This window comes from Mobula birostris, chromosome 10 (assembly GCF_030028105.1).
Source record: "Mobula birostris isolate sMobBir1 chromosome 10, sMobBir1.hap1, whole genome shotgun sequence".
NCBI classification, from domain to species: Eukaryota; Metazoa; Chordata; class Chondrichthyes; order Myliobatiformes; family Myliobatidae; genus Mobula; species Mobula birostris.
In genome coordinates, this window is record NC_092379.1 from 44,589,414 (window position 1) to 44,609,728 (window position 20,315).

The 20,315-nt window shown below is 46.9% G+C and overlaps 3 protein-coding genes across 3 annotated transcripts in view; 2 read left to right on the top strand and 1 right to left on the bottom strand.

Moving 5' to 3' along the window:
- Nucleotides 1-10,614: 10,614 nt before the first annotated feature.
- LOC140204495 (histone H4) overlaps nucleotides 10,615-20,315 on the bottom strand; it is a 42,121-nt gene continuing 32,420 nt past the window's right edge. Inside the window, exon 2 of the mRNA XM_072271201.1 lies at nucleotides 10,615-10,677. The gene's annotated coding sequence lies outside the window, so the exon portion shown is untranslated. The remainder of the gene's footprint in view (nucleotides 10,678-20,315) is intronic.
- Nucleotides 16,419-17,070, top strand: LOC140203647 (histone H4-like). Its single transcript, XM_072269696.1, has 2 exons — nucleotides 16,419-16,561; nucleotides 16,680-17,070. The coding sequence occupies exons 1-2, from the start codon at nucleotides 16,419-16,421 to the stop codon at nucleotides 16,993-16,995; spliced, it is 459 nt and encodes a 152-aa protein (XP_072125797.1). The 3' UTR covers nucleotides 16,996-17,070.
- Nucleotides 17,651-18,289, top strand: LOC140204492 (histone H3). The gene has a single exon (XM_072271198.1). It carries the CDS (start codon nucleotides 17,677-17,679, stop codon nucleotides 18,085-18,087), a length of 411 nt encoding a protein of 136 aa, XP_072127299.1. The 5' UTR covers nucleotides 17,651-17,676; the 3' UTR covers nucleotides 18,088-18,289.

Below are 20,315 nucleotides of genomic sequence, written 5' to 3' on the forward strand. Positions count from 1 at the left end.
CGCTGTCTTCTCGGAACGTGTTGGCCATAGTCTTGGGAGGGTGCCCAGGGTTCATCCTCCCGTGCTTGGGCTCCCATATGATGACTAGGCTGGCAGATAGCTTGGGGTGGCGTAGACAGTACCCCGCTAGTTCCAGTCTTCTCGCCTCGATTTTAGTGGTGACCATCGGTAGGTTGTTATAGAGCTCGAGGTTCATCATGTGCTGTTGCCAACTCACGTCAAGAGCCATCCGGAGCATTCGTGTATCGCAACCATCTAGAGACTTTCACATCGTCTTGGTGAGTGTCCACGTCTCGCATCCGTACGTGAGAATGGACTTTATAACTGCAATGAAAATCCTCTTTTTCAGCCCTCTGGTCAGGTTCGACTTCCAGATTTCCTTCATGTCGTTCGCAGCCCTGCATGCCAGTGCCTTCCATGTCTTTATGTCTTTCTTTATGTCATTGAATCAGGTACAGGCAAACGTTACCAAAATTTTTGGTGGACTCGTGCTGACTGGCGAATAGTCGGTGACTGCATTGGTTTCCTTCCAGAGACTAAAGGCGAGTTGGATGGTCCGTTCACTGGCCACAAGGTACTGTCCTTCGTGTACCTGGGAAACAGGAGGAAAGTGGCGATATGAGGTAATGCAGTTACTGTGGATATGGTCAGGACCAAACCAATAACAGTTATCTCCTGCAGAGACAGAGCCCAAGTTCACGGTCAGAATGCGAAGTTCGGTCTAGGATGAAGAGCAGTGAGAGCTAGTGCCTGATTCCGGGAGCAAATCTCAGCGATCCCAGGACCAGTGTAGTTGTCAAATTGTGTCTGGTTGGGAATATTTTACTGTACATTTGCAAATTGCGGTATTGCCATTGTGTGCTGTTCTGGGTCTGGGGAGGAGCTCTGAGTGGAACTGCAATTATACCTTATTGCAGACCGCACTGGTTTCCTTCCAGAGATCAAAGGCAAGATAGAGGGTGTGTTCACTGGCCACAAGTTACTGATATTTGTGTATATGGGTGACAGAAAGAAAGAGGCCTCTTTCCTAATTCTATACACTCAGTATGTAGGATCTCTTCTCAGTTTTTGACAATGACATTGGTGCCAATTTGCAACAGGACCTCTGGCTTTTCACCCTTCCTCTTGACAATATCCTACAGCCGCACCTCTACACCCTGGACTCCAGCACCAGGGAGGCAACACACCATCCTTGTGTTTATTTTGCTGCCACAGAATCTCCTGCCTGTCCCCACTAAGTACTGAGTCTCCTGTCACTACCACGCTGCCTGACTTTTACTTTCCCTGCCACAGGGGAACCACCAGGATTCCTTCGTCTCGCTTTTAACTTCAAGAATTCATAGAATCAGGTACATGCAAAAGTTTCCAAAAAGTGTTAGTGGACTCAGGCTGACTGTTTGAGAACCTCGCTTAAAAACTGCTACACTCTTGATATTGAAGATCACGGAGGTATTGTCTACAGGCCAAGTGTTGCATGGAGCACATAGAAGGTGACCGCACTGATTTCCTTCCAGAGTCCAAAGGCGAGCTGGATGGTGCAGACATTGGGTGTAGGACACTGTTGCTTGTGTACATGGATGACATTTATATATGGAATACATAAAAAAAAATAGTACCCCTGTAATACATTTAAACCATAGGGCATATGCAAACATGAGAGCTATAGTCAAGTGGGAAATTGTGATTGCCAAAGACAGGTTGAGAAGGATATTCCTGATAATGATAACATTAATCCCAAGAGACTTTGTCAGTACTTTAGCCGCAAAAGAAACGTTAAGTGGGAAGTTAATTGTATTTGGAATAACAGTAGGGTATTAAATTATGCAGAGAAGGACATAACAGATACTCTCAACTCTTATTTTGCTGAAGTGCTCACCTGCAAAGATGTTAGCAATACACCTGTAAGTTTAGAGAAAAATAAAGTTCCTTAAAGTGACTCAGAGATCTTAGAAAGTGAAAAGCCTGAAAGTTATTAAATCTCAGTGTCAGACAACATATATCCAAGGGTACTTAAACTAGTCTATGATTGAAAATACAAAGGCCTAACAAGAATTATTCAAAATTCTCTTAAGATTGGTAAAATCCTGAAGGTCTTGAAATAGGCTAACATTTTACTGGTATGTAAGAAGGGTGACTGCGCTGACCCTTGTAACTATGGACCAGTAAATTTAACGTGTATTGTGGGTAAGATAAGGGAAACATTAATAAAGAACGAGTTGTAAAATCATCTGATAAGAACAGGCATGCAGCTAGTGGGAGTATAGTATCCTTGTCAGGTTGACTGCCAGTAACTAGTGATGATCCGCAGGGGTCGGTGTTGGGACCAATTCTTTTTATGCTGTATATAATGATTTAGATGATGAAATAGATGTCTTTGTTGCCAAGTTTGCAGATGATACAAAGATTGGCAGAGTGGCAGGTAGTGTTGAGGAAACAGGTAGGATGCAGAAGGACGTAAAAGGATGCAGAAGGACTTAGGCAGATTAGGAGAATGGGCACGAAAGTTGGCAAATGAAATATAATGTTAGAAAAGGCACGGTCATGTACTTTGGTAGTTGAAATAGATGTGCGAACTATTTTCCATATGGGGAGAAAATCCAAAAATCAGAGATGCAAAAGGACTTGGGAATCCTTGTGCAGAACATCCTAAGGGTTAACTTGCAGATTGAATTGGTGGTGAGGAAGACAAATGCAATGTTAGCATTCATTTCAAGAGGTCGAGAGTACAAGAGCAGGAATGTGAAACATCCACTGCACCTCTTCCTATAGATGCTGCCTGGCCTGCTGTGTTCACCAGCAATGTTTATGTGTGTTGCTCATTATTTTGCCGACTGAAATATTTCTCAATTTCTTTTGACATTTGAGATACCCATTAAAGACTATTAGATCAGCAACATCACACACAAAATGCTGGAGGAACTTGGATTTCCAGCATTTGCAGATTTTCTCGTGTTTATACAATCTACGCAGTTTTATCTCCTGCATCCATTCATCTGCCTATTTTGAGTACTGTATTTATTCCTGTAGCCGGTTTGCCTCTTCCTTTGCAGACTGAAATATTTCTTCTCAATTTCTTTTGTCCTTTGACAAGATTTGAGATGCCCATTAAAGACTGCTACATCATACAAAATGCTGGAGGAATCGGCCAATTTCTGTTGGACTGAGCGGGTTGAGCAGTTTGTAATCAACAAGGGGATGTTTGTCTCTCCGTATTTTTGGTCTTGTAGGAGCTGCACTGCATTTGCAAATATCGTGTTTATAAGGGTGATTCATCAATTGATTGTCTGCATTTTTATGTGAGCAGTTTTAAAGTTAGGTGCAACAATAAAGCATTGACTGATAGTAACACTTTAGCAAATGTGAGGAGTTCTGTGTTGAAAGAAGAAACAGTTATGGATATTTAAAAAAAAAGTCTACAATATGACTATATGCAAAGCAGAAAGAAATCGTTGCTAAGCCAATGAATAAGATGTGGTGCTTCATCGTTATCAATACTGTAAAATATATTCTATTACATCTACATCTGACTCTGTTACAGACATCTGACTACGGCATCGAGTTTGCTGCTCGATGTTGAACCACTCTCCCGTTTCTCTGTGATGGACTCAACGGGAGGCATCATGTCTGACTGTGAGGTTGTGTCAGACTGCGCTGTATCTGTTGGAATCAGTCAATGTTCTGATCTAAAGTCAGTGAGGTGGTAAATGCTGGAATAGGGAACAAACTCGGGGAATGCTGGCAACACTAAGCCCCAAGCAGCTTGTGTGGAAAGAAAAACCAGTTAACACTCATGTCAGGGGTGTCTCTGAGAACAGTTCTGAGGAGAGATACTTTAACTGTATTCCCACATGTTCTGGTTTACCTGTATCAGTGTTTCCAGCATTTCCTCTTTTGTTCCGTCCTTCGGGGGATCGCCATGGAAGTTGATGATTGTCTGATGGAAGAATCCTGCCATCAGCGTCCGGATTTATTCATTTCATCCAGACGAGATGCAGAAGGTGCCGGTAGAAAATGTTCCATCCAGTATTGACTCTCAGGAGGTAGCTACTCAGTTTTAGATTTACGCTGCCACTTCGCATTCCGCTCATCAGTAAGGAATCCGTATCCAGATGATATTGAATTTATTTTACTGTGTAAACTCATTCTCTGTCCCGCCAGTTCTGCGCCCTCTCTCGACCCTCTCACCGCTAAATGCAACAATAAAGTGGAAATATTACAGGACCCCCTCAAGCTGCAGCATCGGTTTCTGCTCAGTATTTTCTCAACTTGCTGTTCCCTGTCTCTCTTCCAGCGAACTTGGTGGCAATTGTGATCCTGTCCCTGGAGAAGTGCGGTCTCTCCAAATGTGTCACTCATTACCTGGTGGGAATGGCAGCGGCTGATCTCCTGGTCGTTATCTCCGATCCGTTGCTGAGGGGAACTGCTGTGATTTATTTTCCCCGATCATTCCTGCGAACCACTCCTGTGTGCAGACTTGGTCTATGGTTGATTTTTGCGAGCACCGCTGCCTCAGTCTGGCGGACTGTCGCTTTCACCGTCGATCGATTTGTGGCTATTTGCGGTGAGGAGCTGAAAACAAAATATTGCACGGAGAGAACGGCGGCTGTGGTTATCGGGACAATGATTATGCTGGCCTGTTTGGAGACTGTCCCCTGGGGCTTTATATCCGGGCCTGGAGAAATAATTGATGGTGTTCCCTGGGAATGAGTCCTTACACAGAGCTTCACAAACTCTCCCTCATGGGCCGCATTTGACATGTTTGACCTCATCTTAACCCTTGTGTCCCAATCTTTCTGATGTTGCTATTCAATATTCTGACTGTCAGGTGGATTCTAGTGGCCAGTCGAGCCCGCAGGAGGCTCCGGGGACAAAAGAGTAGAGAGAATGACAAGGACTGGGTGATGGAGAACCGACGCAAATCCATCGTTTTGCTCTTCAGCATAACCAGTAGTTTCATATTGTTGTGGGGAACATACGTGGTATTTTCTATCTGTAAATGGATTTCAATGAGTTTTGTTTATTCTGCCACGGATCCCTGTTACATCACACAACATACATCAGAAATGCTGCAGATTCTCATTTCCTGCACCAACACGTGTATTTATGTCCTGACTCAGAGCAAGTTCCGAGAGGAACTAAAGAATGCGGTGAAATACCTACCGAATCGGATTTTGAAACTCATGAAACATTAGAAATAAATGCTGTAAAGTTTTACAATTCAGCTGCCTCAGCAGGCCAGGCAGTATGTATGGAAAAGAGTAAATTGTCAACGTTTCGGGCCGAACCACTTCATTAGCTTCCTGTCAACTGTTTACTCTTTTCTATTTTGTGTGTGTTGCTTAGAGTGACAAGACAGCTGTTTACAGCTGAGCCCGACAGCATCACTGGCCTCACCGTTCCAGAGAAATCCCTTTTGCGCCTCACGTCCGGCCCTGTTAAACTGAAGCTTGAGCAATCCGGTTTCCACTGTTCCCCGGTTCTGACAGAATTGCCTGATCTTGGAGCATAGTTTCGTCCCTATCAATCACTCTTGCTCCTGTTAAAACCCGTCCTTTTCTTCACCCTCTTCCCCCCTCCTTCTTTACCTGTAGGTTATCTTTCTCACTGCCATCTTGAACAACCTTCCTGTGTTACGTACCCCGTAACTGGGTTGCCAAACCAGCAGAAATGGATCACTCAGTTGGAGTCTGGATTACTGGAACTAAGAAAGTTTTATTAAAGAAATAAGCAACACAGTACTCTAATAGTAAGGATATAAATGCAACAGGTTAGCAATGAATAAACACACTTGTACACAGAACTAGGATAATAGGGTCAATCAAGCTCTATCGCAGTCTAGGGGTAAAATGATCAATCACAAGTGACAGAGTTCAATTTAGTTCAGTTCGCAGTAATCGCTGTTGTGGAGAGAGAGAGAGGGAGAGAGGGGGAGAGGGGGAGAGGGGGAGAGGGGGAGAGGGGGAGAGGGGGAGAGGGGGAGAGGGGGAGAGGGGGAGAGGGGGAGAGGGGGAGAGGGGGGGAGGGGGGGAGGGGGGGAGGGGGGGAGGGGGGGGAGGGGGGGGGGAGGGGGGGGGAGGGGGGAGGGGGGAGGGGGGGAGGGGGGGAGGGAGGGGGAGGGGGAGGGGGAGGGGGAGGGGGGGAGGGAGGGGGAGGGGGAGGGGGAGGGGGAGGGGGAGGGGGAGGGGGAGGGGGAGGGGGGGAGGGGGAGGGAGAGGGGGAGGGAGAGGGGGAGGGAGAGGGGGAGGGAGAGGGGGAGGGAGAGGGAGAGGGAGAGGGAGAGGGAGAGGGAGAGGGAGAGGGAGAGGGAGAGGGAGAGGGAGAGGGAGAGGGAGAGGGAGAGGGAGAGGGAGAGGGAGAGGGAGAGGGAGAGGGAGAGGGAGAGGGAGAGGGAGAGAGAGAGAGAGAGAGAGAGAGAGAGAGAGAGAGAGAGAGAGAGAGAGAGAGAGAGAACGAACACAAATGAATATTCAAATCGGATTCCAAACAGACCTTCGATATTCCTCGCAGTTAGCTTTCAGGCGAGCCCTTTGTAATGTTTTCTGAGGTCACCGACTGTGACCCCTCCGTTCCAGATACGATCGTTCTTCTGCGGTGAACCCGGCATCCAGGCAAGGGTGGACACACACACCAGGTTCCCGCCGATCCATACCTTTCCACCCTGTGCGTCTATGGCTGGTCCCGCGACCAGCCCTCCAAAACTCCCACCGACTTGTGGGGGCGCACCGCTTCCAGGGTCTCGTTACCTCGTGGTGTCGTGAGTGGTGTCTGTTGCCTTAGCGAACCTGTCCCTTTTTATCCCCCGTTGGGGTATCGCCTGTCCATCAGACTTCAAACAGTTTCGGGTTCAAAGCGGCCGGTCTTGACAATACTCAGACCGGTGTCTCCTTCCGTTAAACTCTCTCGTCTCTTCATTAACATTTCCAAATGCTGCTCCATTGTCTTATTTATCTCTCTCTCTCCTGAAGACAGGTGGCAGATCAACTGATGATCCCACTGGTGCTAGCACAGGACAGTTAACATCTTAGTCTATGTGTACTTTTGTAACCCTCTTTTGTCACACCTGTAAGAGAATTTTCCTGTTTTACAACTGAAGACAAAGTACCGTCGCGTTCACTTGTCTCTCTGTGATAGATAGAGAGATAGAGAAAGTGAGCGCGACCGGGAGACAGCGCGAGGCTGAGGGCGCGAATGAGAGAGCGAATGAGACATCGCGAGCGGAGACAGAGTGGGACACAGAGAGAGAGAGAGAGAGAGAGAGAGAGAGAGAGAAAGAGAGAGACAGAGAGATAGTGAGTGTATAGAGAGAGCGAATGCGACATCGTGAAGGAGTGAGCACCAGGGTTGAGGGCGCAAAGGAGAGAGTGAATAGGACATCGCGAGAATGAGGACTCGTGGAATTTGGTGTGAGGTAGAGGGCGCGAGGGAGAGGGCACGAGGGTTACGGGCGCGAGGCAGATGATGCGAGGGTGAGCGCGAGAGAGAGGGCGTGTGGGAGAGACAGAGAAAGATAGAATAAGAGAGAGAGATAGTGAAGCCATTGAGACATGGTGAGTGAGACAGGGAGATAGAGAGAGGGAAGAGGCTGCATTATATTGTCGGATCTGTGTTTCCCCTCCATCACTGAGATTGGCTTGTTTAGCAAATGATAAGTATTATTTTGAATTATGTACTGCTGCTACTGTAGAATTTTGTTTTTCTTTCTGTATTAAAATCGTTCGAGTTCTAACAAAGTGTTTTGTTTCAACACGTGTGCAGGCTCCTTTGTTTGCGAATGCGTAAATCAATACCGTTAACTGAATCAAAAAAAAAACATACAGTGAATGAATTTCAAAACAATTTTCATTACAAAGAGGCTATTTGAAGGCACATGAATATACAGAGATTGAATGCAAAGAATCACATGCAGCAATCAGGTTAGCCGAGGTGGGGGTACGGGGTAGGGGGTGGTGGTAATAAACAGGAGTATCTGTGGAAATGAGTGAGATTGCAGTAAGTTGCATTACCTCCATCATGCCAAGGACAAGGATGTCTCTGAGAAGGTACAGGCCATTCTGAAAGGGCAGGGCGAGCAGCCAGAGAGTCCTTATTAGAACCAACAACAGAAGGACAAGGTTCTGCAAAGGGTATTCAGAGGGTTAAGAATTAGGAATGCTGGGGTGGTGATTTCAGGATTTCTTCAGTTGCCACATGCTTGCGAGGTAAGTTATGGTAATTTAGTACACTTAAATGAGTGGCTAACAATCTGGTGCAGGGGGGAATGCATCAGGAACACAGATCACTGGGCTCTCTTGCAGAATAAGTGGGGTTGGTGTAAGGAGGATGGGTTACAGTGAAGGGAAACTAACACTCACACAGGGAATCTTGCTGGAGCCACCCTGAGGATTTTTATCACGTGCCATGTGGAGGGCGTGTTTGGATCCAGAGCCACGGGTTAGTAAGTAGCATTGAGCGGAAGGTAGAGGTGAGGTCAAAGAACCCCCAGAAGAAGTAATGATAGGGCCACATTATTGAGCAGAGTGGCACCAAAAGGCAAAAGTGAGTTTATTTCAGAGTAGAGTGCAGAACAGTGAAAGCAGGTGTACTTAGAGCCTGGATTAGGCATGTCACGGTGATTCATCCATTACAGAGATCTGGTTGAGAGAGGGGCAGGACTGGTATCTGAGCATTCCGGGATTTTTATGATTCAGACAGTCCACAGGGTGCACAAAGAGGTTGGGGAGCTGTACTGCTGATCAGACAGAATGTCACAAGTTTGAGGTCATCCCAGAGGCTCATCCAATAAGACAATGTGGGTAGAGTTCAGGAATAAGAAAGGTGCAATCACTGTGATGGGGTTATACTGTAGACCTTACAACAGCCAGTAAGAGAGAGGAAAAGATGAGTCAGCAGGTTATGGGCTGATGTGAAAACAATAGAGTAGCTGTAGTGGGTGAATAATCTTCTCTGAATGACAGGGACTCCTTTACCACCTGAGGTTTGGGCGGGACATTATTTGTGAGGTATGTTCAGGAAGGTTTCCAGAGAAAGTGTATAGATTGTCCGCCAGGGAGGGGGCATATTTGGCGTAGTATTGGGAAATGAGCCTAGCAAGATGATTGGAGATTCATTGGGAAAAAAATTAAGGATGATAATGCAGAAAGTTTTAAGATGATTATTGATAAGGATAAAAAATGGACTTGCAGTGGATAGATGTAAGTTTGTGGAAGTTTAATTGCAGCATAATTGGACATGAATCACAGACAGTAGTCTCCGAGCTGATGTTACTGGATGGAGCTAATGTTAAGTGATGCCTGACAAGCGAGCATCACTTACAGTCCAGCCAGCCAGAATTCGGGAGTTCCCTGTCTCTGTGAGGAAGCTGGAGAAAGACAGGGACACTCGGGAACTGAGGGTGATGAGAATTTGTTTAAAAATGCAAGAGGAGTCATGTGTAAGGTTGAGGAAGATGAAATTAGACAGGGTCTTTGAGGGCCATACCAGAAGCAAGAAACAAGCCACACTGTGAATCAGGAGAGCGAACAGTGACCAGAAAATGAATACATTGAGTTTATGCCTGGAGCCAGAGTTAGCATGCGAGGTAGAAGATGAACACATTGCATTGGTGTTCACTAAGGAGAAGGATATGGAGGACAGCGTGGTCAGAAATGGGGTATGGTGATATCCCCTGGCATGTTGATACTAAAGAGGAGATGCTGTTGGGACTCTCAGACCATTTAGATGGGTAAATCCTGTGGGTTATTTAGTGCTTTGGGATACACAGACCACATGCTGTTAAATATGATGTTTAAACTGCTGGCACTGTACTGTAAGGAGACAGATCTTAACAATATCTGGCCCGTACTGCAAGGGGAAGGGGAGAGTCTGTCTCTGGTATAAACATGCCCTGCATATGTGACTGCTCAAGAAAGGCAGCAGTTGAATACAGGGACAGTGAACTTTACAATATTGAGACCTTCACTACCAGGACACAGGCCTATAATACTCACAGGACTGTGCAGTGAGCACACGGACCTGTACATACCCAGCACTGCACTCTACCATTAAACCCTTGTACAACACAGGCATTTCAAGGACAGTCACCTGTACAACCCTGATAGTGGACTGCTATTCACAGACACTATCTATCCCCACCCTCCCACTGAGCATCTCTCAGGATGTAACAGAGAGTTGATAAAGTAGAACCTTGAATTATGTGTGCTTCAATTTCCAAAAGTTTTGGAAATGCCACCGGCAGAAAGAGAAACATGGTTGTAGGCAGGTTATGGAAAGTTGTAAAAGCAACTGAGTAATGTGTGACTGTAATTTCCCCAAAATTGACAGATTATCTTAGTGCAGAATTTTTGCAGATTTAGGAATTTCATCTAATACTTTGATAATGTTAGAAACATAGAAAACCTGCAGCACAATACAGGCCCTTCAGCCCACAAAGCTGTGCCAGAGATGTCCTTAACGTAGAACTGCCTCGGCTTACCCATAGCCCTCTATTTTTCTGAGCTCCATGTATTCATCCAGGAGTTTCTTAAAAAACCCTATTGTTTCCACCTCCAGCACTGCTGCCAGCAGCCCATTCCATGCACTCACTACTCTCTGCATAAGAAAAACTTACCCCTGAGATCCCCTCTGTACCTACTTCCAAGCACCATAAAACAATGTCCTCTCGTGCGAGCCATTTCAGCCCTGGGGGAAAAAAAAACTTTGACTATCCACATGATCAATGCCTCTTGTTATCTTCTACACCTCTATCAGATCACCTCTCATCCTCCGTCGCTCCAAGGAGAAAAGGCAGAGTTTATGCAACCCATTCTCATAGGCGTGCTTCCCAATCCAGGCAACATCTTTGTAAATCTCCTCTGAACCCTCTCTATGGTTTCCACATCCTTCCTGTAGTGAGGTGACGAGAATTGAGCACAGTACTCCAAGTGGGGTCTGACCAGGGTCCTATAGAGCCTCAACCTTACCATCTGGCTCTTAAACTCAATCCCACCGTTGACGAAGGCCAATGCACCGTATGCCTTCTTAACCACAGAGTCAACCTGAGTAGTAGCTTTACGTGTCTTATGGACTCGGAACCCAAGATCCCTCTGATCCTCCACATGGCCAAGAGTCTTGCCATTAATACTACAGTTGAAGTCAGGAGTTTACATACACCTTAGCCAAATACATTTTAACTCAGTTTTTTCACAATTGCTGACATTTAGTCTGAGAAAATATTCCCTGTCTTAGGTCAGTTCGGATCACTACTTTATTTTACGAATGTGAAATGTCAGAATAATAGTAGAGAGAATGATTTATTTCAGCTTTTATTTCTTTCATCACTCTCCCAGTAGGTCAGAAGTTTACATACACTTTGTTAGTATTTGGTAGCACTGCCGTTAAATTGTTCAACTTCTGTCAAACATTTTGGGTAGCCGTCCACAAGCTTCTCAGAGTAAGTTGCTGGAATTTTGTTCCATTCCTCCAGACAGAACTGGTGTAACTGGAGTCAGGTTTGTAGGCCTCCTTGCTCTCACATACTTTTTTAGGTCTGCCCACAAATTTTCTATCGGATTGAGGTCAGGGCTTTGTGATGGCCACTCCAGTACCTTGACTTTGTTGTCTTTAAGCAATTTGGAACAGATACATGAAGGAATAAACTCCTTTATTCCTCCAAAGAGAAAAGGTAGGATCACTGAGTGAAGGTTTAAATAAATAGTTTCGATAAATTAAACTAAAAAGGTTATTTTTTTTTAAGATTAAAAAAAATATGAAATGGGACCAAATTCATAATGACTGCTTAATCATAGGATATAAATTTAGATTAGAAATTTTGGCTAGTTGTACAGGTAAAGAAGGTCCTAATAACGAAATTAAGTAAAATTGTTCACAGCTTTCAATTCCAAATCAACCCAAGGTGGTCGTTCATTTTTATCAGTCCAATATAACCAATAACACACATAACATATATTAACAGCCCAATAATACATTCCGAATGCTCAAAATATTCAATCAGGCTCGTAAGGAACGGCCTACTTTGACGAAGCCATGCCGACTATTCCTAATCATATTATGCCTGTCCAAATGTTCACAAATCCTGCCTCTCAGGATATTCTCAATCAACTTACCAACCACTGAAGTAAGACTCACTGGCCTATAATTTTCTGGGTTATCCCAACTCCCTTTCTTGAATAAGGGAATAACATTTGCAACCCTCCAATCCTCCGGAACCTCTCCCATCCTCATTGAAGATGCAAAGATCATCGCCAGAGGTTCAGCAGACTTCTCCATCGCTCCCACAGTTGCCTGGGGTACATCTCGTCCGGTCCGGTGACCCATCCAACCTGATGCTTTCCAAAAGCTCCAGCACATCCTCTTCCTTAATATCTACATGCTCAAGCTTTTCAGTCTGCTGCAAGTCATCCCTACAATCGCTAAGATCCTTTTCCGTAGTGAATACTGAATCAAAGTATTCATTAATTACTCTGCCATCTCCTCCGGTTCCATACACACATTTCCACTGTCACACTTGGTTGGTCTTATTGTCTCACATCTTAGCCTCTGGCTCTTCACATGCTTGTAGAATGCCTTGGGGTTTTCCTTCATCCTGTCTGCCAAGGCCTTCACATGGCACCTTCTGGCTCTCCTAATTTTATTCTTAAGCTCCTTCCTGCTAGCCTTATAGTCTTCTAGATTCTTATCATTACCTAATTTTTTTTGAACCGTTTGTAAGCTCTTCTTCTTGACCAGATTTACAACCACCTTTGCACATGACAGTTCCTGAATCCTACCGTCCTTTCCTTGTCTCATTGGAACGTACCTATGCAGAACCCCACACAAATATCCCCTGAGGATTTGCCGCATTTCTTTCTTGAGAACATCTGTTTCCAATTTCTGCTTCCAAGTTCCTGCCTGATAGCCTCATGTTTCCCCTTACTCCAGTTAAATGTTTCCCTAACTTGTCTGTTCCTATTCCTCTCCTATACTATGGTAAAGGAGATAGAATTGTGATCACTATCAGAAATAGAATTGTGATCACTATCTCCAAAATTCTCTCCCACTGAGAGACCTGACACCTGACCAGGTTCATTTCCCAATACCAGATCAAGAACAGCCTCTCCTCTTGTAGGCTTCTCTACATATTGTGTCAAGAAACCTTCCTGAGCACACCTAACAAACTCCACCCCATCGAAACTCCTCACTCTAGGGAGATGCCGTTCAATATTTGAGGAAATTAAAATCTCCCACCACAACAACTCTGTTATTGTTACACCTTTGCAGAATCTGTCTCCCTATCTGCTCCTCAATGTCCCTGTTACTATTGGGTGGTCTATAAAAAACACCCTGTAGAGTTATCGACCCCTTCCTATTCTGAACTTCCACCCATAGAGACTCCGTAGACAACCCCTCCATGACTTCCTCCTTTTCTACAGCTGTGACACTATCCCTGATCAACAGTGTCATACCCACACCTGTTTTGCCTCCCTCCCTGTCCTTTCTGAAACATCTAAAGCCTGGCACTTGAAGTAGCTGTTCCTGCCCCTGCACTATTCAAGTCTCTGCAATGGCCACAACGTTATAGCTCCAAGTGCTGATCCACGCTCTAAGCTCATGCACATTGTTCATAATACTCCTTGCATTAAAATAGACACATCTCAAACACCAGCAATTCTAGTTTAAACTCTCCCCAGTAGCCTTAGCAAACGTCCATGCTAGGATATTGGTCCCCTTCGGATTAAGTGCACCTCGTCCCTTTCGTACAGGTCACACCTGCCCCAAAAGTGGTCCCAATGATCCAGAAATCTGAATCTCTGCCCCCTGCTGCAATCCCTCAACCACACATTTATCCTCCACCTCATTCTATTCCTATACTTACTGTCACATGGCACAGGCAGTAATCCCGAGATTAATACCTTTAAGGTCCTGCTGCTCAACTTCCTTCCAAACTCCCTGTAGTCTGTTTTTAGGACCTTCTCCCTTTTTCTACATATGTCGTTGGTACCAATATGTACCACAACCTCTGGCTGTTCTTCCCACTTCAAGAAATTGTGGACGCAATCAGAAACATCCCGGACCCTGACACCTGGGCGGCAGAATAACTCTCTGCGTTTCTTTCCTGCATCCACAGAATCGCCTGTCTGACCTCCTAACTATAGGGTCCCCTATCACTGCTGCCATCCCCTTCCTTTCCCTGGCCTTCTGAGCCACAGGGTCAGACTCTGTGACAGAGGCGTGGCCACTGTTGTTTCCCCCAGCTAGGTTGTTCCCCCTCCCCCAACAGTACTCAAACAGGAGAACTTATTGTTATCTGTGACAGACACTGCGGTACGCTCTAGCATTTGCCTCTTGCCCTTCCCTCTCCAGACTGTTACCCACTTATCTGTCTCCCCAGGCCCCAGAGTGACTACCTGCCTATAGCTCCCCTCAATCACCTCCTCACTTTCCCTGACCAGACGAAGGTCATCGAGCTGCTCCTCCAGTTCCCTATCACGGTCCCTAAGGAGCTGCAGCTCCTGGATTCTTGTTACTTCCCTTCTTGATCAAATCTCTAACATTTGCTACACTCCAGTCCTATGGGACCTCACATGTTGTGATCGAGGACACATAGATCCTTGTCAAATCCCCAGCAAACTTCCTACACTATTGTAGGATATATGCCTTCACGCCCTGAGGTCTTATCCATCTTATTGCTTTTCAGACATTCCAGCACAACCGCCTCCTTAATTTCAACACACCTCTGCACATTAGCATGCCCCACTCTGTTTTCATTGCCATTCAATTCCTTCACCTCGGTAAATACTGACACAACGTACTCATTCAGTACCTCAGCCACTTGGTCTGACTTCAACCACATCATTCCTCCTTTAATCTTGAGTCGAGCTTTCCATTCTCTGGTTATCCTCGTCTTATTAATACAAATCAAAAGGCCTTGGGATTATCTTTGGTCCCACATTATGAGGACAGTTTGTGGCCCCTTTTGGCCTTTCCTATCACCTGCTTTAGCATTTCCCTGTTATCTTTATATTCCAAAGGTACCCAGTCTGACTTTAGCTTCATAAACCTTCCATATCCTTTTGACTAAATTTAGGATCTCTCTGCTTGTCTAAAGATCCCTTACTTAACATCTGTCTCACTCCTCGCCAGAACATGCTGATCCTGAACTCAGAGTTGCTGGTCTCTAACTGTCAGATGTGGACTTGTCTGACACTGGCTGCTCCCAATCAATGCCCCTTGGCTTCTGTCTTACTCTGTACTGACTTGTCCTCCTGCAATTTAGTACCTTTATAAAAGATCTACTTTTATTTTAACTTGTAACCAAGAAAAAAAAGTTGTGATCACTGTTCCCAAAATGTTCACCGACTCTTAGCTGTCACCTGGCCCTGCTCATTTCCAAAAACTAATTCCCATCTGTTCTCACCTCTGGTTGGGCCCCGTACATAATGCTTCAAACACTTCTCAGATTCACAGAAGAAATTTTGCACATCTAAGAATTAAGCAAGTCCCAGTCAATTCTAGGGAAGATAAAGTCCCCCCACTGGTTATTGTGGGGCCAATACAAACATCCCAACAGTGTAACTGCAGATTGCCTCTGAAAATGAACCTTCCAGTTTGCTGTGACATTCCCCGTGGGGTAACCTCTGCATCTTTTAACCCTCCTCCCACCCCACTCACAAGTAAAACAATCAGACCCATGAATGTTGAGCTGCCAGCCCTGTCCGTCCGACAACATAAACCCTCCTGGTGAAGATATTGGTTCTCCTCCTGTTCAGATGCAAATGATCCTGTTTGTCCCGGTCTCCCACCTGCCTGGAAGGTGCCCATTGATCCATAAATCTGAAGACCTCCCTCCTGCTCAGTCAGCAACATCTTAAACTGCACGAAATATCGATTTCTCACCACACTAGCACGTGGTTTAGGTCACAATTCCGAGATTAAAATCCTGGAAGTCCTGCTTTTTTAACCCCAAATCACTTTGTAGGTCCTAATTCCTGCTCGTTTAAACTCTTCCGTGTAGCTCGAGGAAACCTCCCCAAAACATATTGTCTCCCCTCTCCTTGGACCCGTCTCCCCTTCATTTCGAGAGTCCAATGATCCTTGTACCTGAAGCCCCCACCCACCTCACACCAGCTCCTCAGCCACTTCTTTACCTGGGCTTAAGAAGGCGCCAGAAGCGCGGTCTATATATTTGGTTATGTATCCTGTTCCTGTATGTGACCGGTTTTTCATTTCCCCGGCGACCCAGAGGAACAATTGTTCTAATGAATTAACCCTCTCATCACTGGAAGTGACTGCACCCTCGCCCACCAACTGCTGTGTGTGAGGGCGCTCGCACTGGTCATGGGGCCGGGAGGGACAGACCGAGGTCATCGGGGATTTGTAGAATGGAAAAGCACTTCCTATAATTTAAAGCAGGAGAATCGGCAAATTCCCAGAAATCCTCCAGCATGTACCTGGTGTGTGAGGGAGTTTTGTTTTCGCTGGAGCGCTTTGTGTCGGATAAATCGTTGGAAATTGGCGTTTGTGGTAAAGTGAAGGCGGAGCTGGACGATGAGAGGCCGGTCTCGGCTCTGCCCGTCATTCTGACTCTGTCTCCTCCCCTCCCCGCCTCTGTCTCTCTGCGCGTTTCTCGGGCAGGTCGGGGCGCTGTGTATAAAAGGAGACAGCAGCAGTCAGTTTGTCACTGAGCAGCGACCTGAGTGAAACAGCATCACGTCTGGCAGAGGGAAAGGAGGCAAAGGACTGGGCAAAGGCGGAGCCAAGCGGCACCGTAAAGTGCTCCGTGATAACATCCAGGGCATCACCAAACCAGCCATCCGCCGTCTGGTTCGCCGTGGCGGCGTCAAGCGGACCTCGGGTCTGATCTACGAGGAGACCCGCGGGGTGCTGAAGGTTTTCCTGGAGAACGTGATCCGGGATGCGGTCACCTCCACTGAACACGCCAAGCGCAAGACGGTCACTGCCATGGATGTGGTGTACGCTCTGAAACGCCAGGGCCGCACTCTCTACGGCTTCGGCGGCTGAAAATCTCACTTCCTTCCTAGCACGAAACAAAGGCTCTTTTAAGAGCCACCCACCGCCTCACAGACGGAGCTGCATCCACACACATTTAATTATTTTTTATCGATATATTCAGCTGAGTTACATTTGCAACAGATTAATCGGTTCCGCTTGAAATCTACCTGCGAACCTGCCTTTCCAGTCCGTGATTACAATAAAATCTGAATGCATTAAGGTCGATCCTTTTATCCGTCTCGGACAGAAATAAGTTCACTCGTTTAGAGAAACGATTCCGTAATTATGCATTTAAATCTTAACTGAGGGATTTAGATATTAAATGAAAGTGAATTTGTATAATCCGTGATAGAATTAATTGTAAATAAAAATAATCGGGCAGTTGCTGGCTGCTCTGAAATTGGCGGGCGATTTGAAATTAATATCGCGCTAATCACACTGCATTCTGATTGGATGAAGTCCGACCGCCAGTTAACAGTGTCCCATTTGGCCCTTAATTGTTATTCGCCGTCAGCCCGCATGAAATGAATCAACCAATCGCAGCAACTAGATCCTTTAATAGACACCTGATGTAGAGCCAATCAGAGGCGATGGGACGGCCCTTCTCAAACAGTATATAATCATGTCCCTGAACCTGTTTCGTCTATCTTGGTCCTGTATTTCAGTTTGTGTTGTCGGTTCTGAAGGAGAATGGCCCGGACCAAGCAGACAGCGCGTAAATCGACCGGAGGGAAAGCTCCTCGCAAACAGTTGGCGACCAAAGCGGCGCGGAAGAGCGCTCCAGCCACCGGCGGAGTGAAGAAGCCTCATCGCTACCGGCCCGGCACCGTGGCTCTGCGGGAGATCCGGCGCTACCAGAAATCCACCGAGCTGCTCATCCGCAAACTTCCCTTCCAGCGACTGGTTCGGGAGATCGCTCAGGACTTCAAAACCGATCTGCGCTTCCAGAGCTCGGCCGTCATGGCCCTGCAGGAGGCTAGCGAGGCTTACCTGGTCGGGCTGTTTGAGGACACTAACCTGTGCGCCATCCATGCCAAGCGAGTCACCATCATGCCCAAGGACATCCAGTTGGCCCGCCGCATCCGCGGGGAGCGCGCCTAAATCCGACCTCCACAACAAACACAAGAAAAGGCTCTTTTAAGAGCCACTACCACAGCAAAGGAAAGGCCTGTCGCTTGCTGATCATTGTATTGGCGATCTGCCCTCCTGATGAGGTTGTTCGGTTTTGCACTGACTGACCGCGGTCATCAGCTGTTCTGTGCCGACAGGTTGATTCAGCGAGGGACAGGAGATGAACGGGCTCCCTCCCCGTCAGGGTCTCACCTGGCCCTTCACTTCTCCCACAAACCTGCCATGTACAGCTGCTGCGCCTGTTCCGTTTTGTTTGCTTTGGATATGCCCGGCTGTCCTTGGAGTGGGAGCATGCGCTCGCGATGGGGATTTTCGAGTCTGGTGACCCCAGGCAATAGTGCTTCTTGTTTTTTTTTAAAATTTGATTTCACTCTCCAGTACATATTTAATGTTGGTGTTTTGTGTGAATAAACGTGTAGTTTTGTGGGTCATACCTGATTGAAGGTCAGTCAGCAATATCACCGGGTAGTTTATCATATATCTTCCCCCTGCAGTCCATCCCCAGAGACAGATCCCCCTCTCAAGACTCCCCCAACCCTCTCACATAGGTTTCAGCAGTTCCTAATCAACTCAGCTGAATCGGGCCTTGGGATGCGAGGTGCGGAATCTCCGTCACGCTCTCCTGGAGCGGGAGAAGGAACTGGGCCTGCAGACCACCCCACCGGTCTCACTCTCTCTCACTCACACACAGCCCGAGTGAAACGCAGTGTTTCACTTCAAATCTGCGACGTCACGGCGGCACTGAATGTCAGCAAGGTACCGGGAATATCGGGTTTTATGCGAGAAGTTCCCCCGGAAAACTCAGTCGGACCCGCATCGGGAATCACAATGTTCATGATCAGCTCTTTTCTGAGATGTGGGTGGCTCTGAGAAGAGCCGTTGGGTTCAAACACTTACAAACGGTATATCTCAATTCACTTTTTGACTGCTGTCTTCTTGGCCGCCGCCTTCTTTGGGGCTGCGAGTTTCTTGGGGCTCTTTGGCTTAGCTGCCGCTTTTTTTGCCGCTGGTTTCTTCGCTGTCGCTTTCCTAGCCGCTGGTTTCTTCGCTGTCGCTTTCCTAGCCGCTGGTTTCTTAGCTGTCGCTTTCCTAGCCGCTGGTTTCTTGGCGCCAGACTTCTTGCTGGGAGATTTCTTTGCCGATGGCTTGTTCGCTTTCTTCACCACTTTCACGGCACTTTTTCCTTGACCGGATTTAAAGGATCCCGAAAGACCCGCGCCCTTGGTCTGAACCAAGGAGCCGCTTTGCACTCTTCTTGATGCACATCCTGATCTGGGCGCGACGTTTCCCCACATCTACACCGCTGCCGGTCAGAGCCTTCATGATGGCCATAGCGGACATACCCTTCCTATCGCGGCAATCCGCCACAATCTTATCGATTTGTTCGCCCAGCTTGGGACCGGCTGGTTTGCTCCGGCCGGACGTCTTCCTCCCGGGGGTCGTCTTTGCGGCGGCGGGTGCGGCTGGAGGAGCCGTTTCGGCGGGTGCGGCTGGAGGAGCCGTTTCGGCGGGTGCTGTCTCGGTCATGTCGGGAAATCCTTCTCACAATTACAACTGAATAAGAAATGAAGCGAAAGGCGGCGGCATAGAGCATTTTAAAGGCAGCGAGCGGACGGGGCGGAGACATCCTCCTGTCAGTTCCTGGCGGCTTCATTTTTCTGTGTTTCTCTCTCGTCAAAAACTCTCCGATTCCAATTAAAATCGGACACTCCGGAGACTCGGACTGGTTCCTGTCCGTCACTGAGGCCGGAAAGTTCGCTGGAAAGAGTGTTTAATCGGGATTAAAGGCAGCACTTTCTATTTTAACCCGTTTAATTACTGCACTGCCCGCAATCTCTCTCCATATTGTTGACCTGTTCTCTGCTTTTCGGCTGAAATTTTGAAACTAGCTAAAACTTTGTGGTTAATTCTCGCTTCGGGACTGAGCTGGGGAGAGGGGCGATCCCGTAACAGAGAAATCTTTTCTTTTTGTACAGGAGGCGCTGGGAAATCCGGCGATGTGTTCGGACCCACAAACACAGTGATACTCGTCTAAGCCGCCCGCCGCTTTAAAACACTCTCTCTGAATCAGCAAGTCAGGCAGCATCAATGGTGAGAATAAACAGTCGACATTTCGGGTTGAGACCCTTCATCAGGACTCTGGTGGGAGATGCTGCCTGACTTGCTGGGTTCCTCCAGCATTTTGTCCGCGTTGTTCG

What these genes read in the sequence shown, in the direction of transcription:
- LOC140203647 (XM_072269696.1), top strand. Translation starts at nt 16,419, where the DNA reads ATGTACCTGGTGTGTGAGGGAGTTTTGTTTTCGCTGGAGCGCTTTGTG. An exon ending in CTGCCCGTCATTCTGACTCT is followed by an intron (nt 16,562 to 16,679) that starts GTCTCCTCCCCT and finishes TGAGTGAAACAG; the next exon opens with CATCACGTCTGGCAGAGGGA.
- LOC140204492 (XM_072271198.1), top strand. Translation starts at nt 17,677, where the DNA reads ATGGCCCGGACCAAGCAGACAGCGCGTAAATCGACCGGAGGGAAAGCT.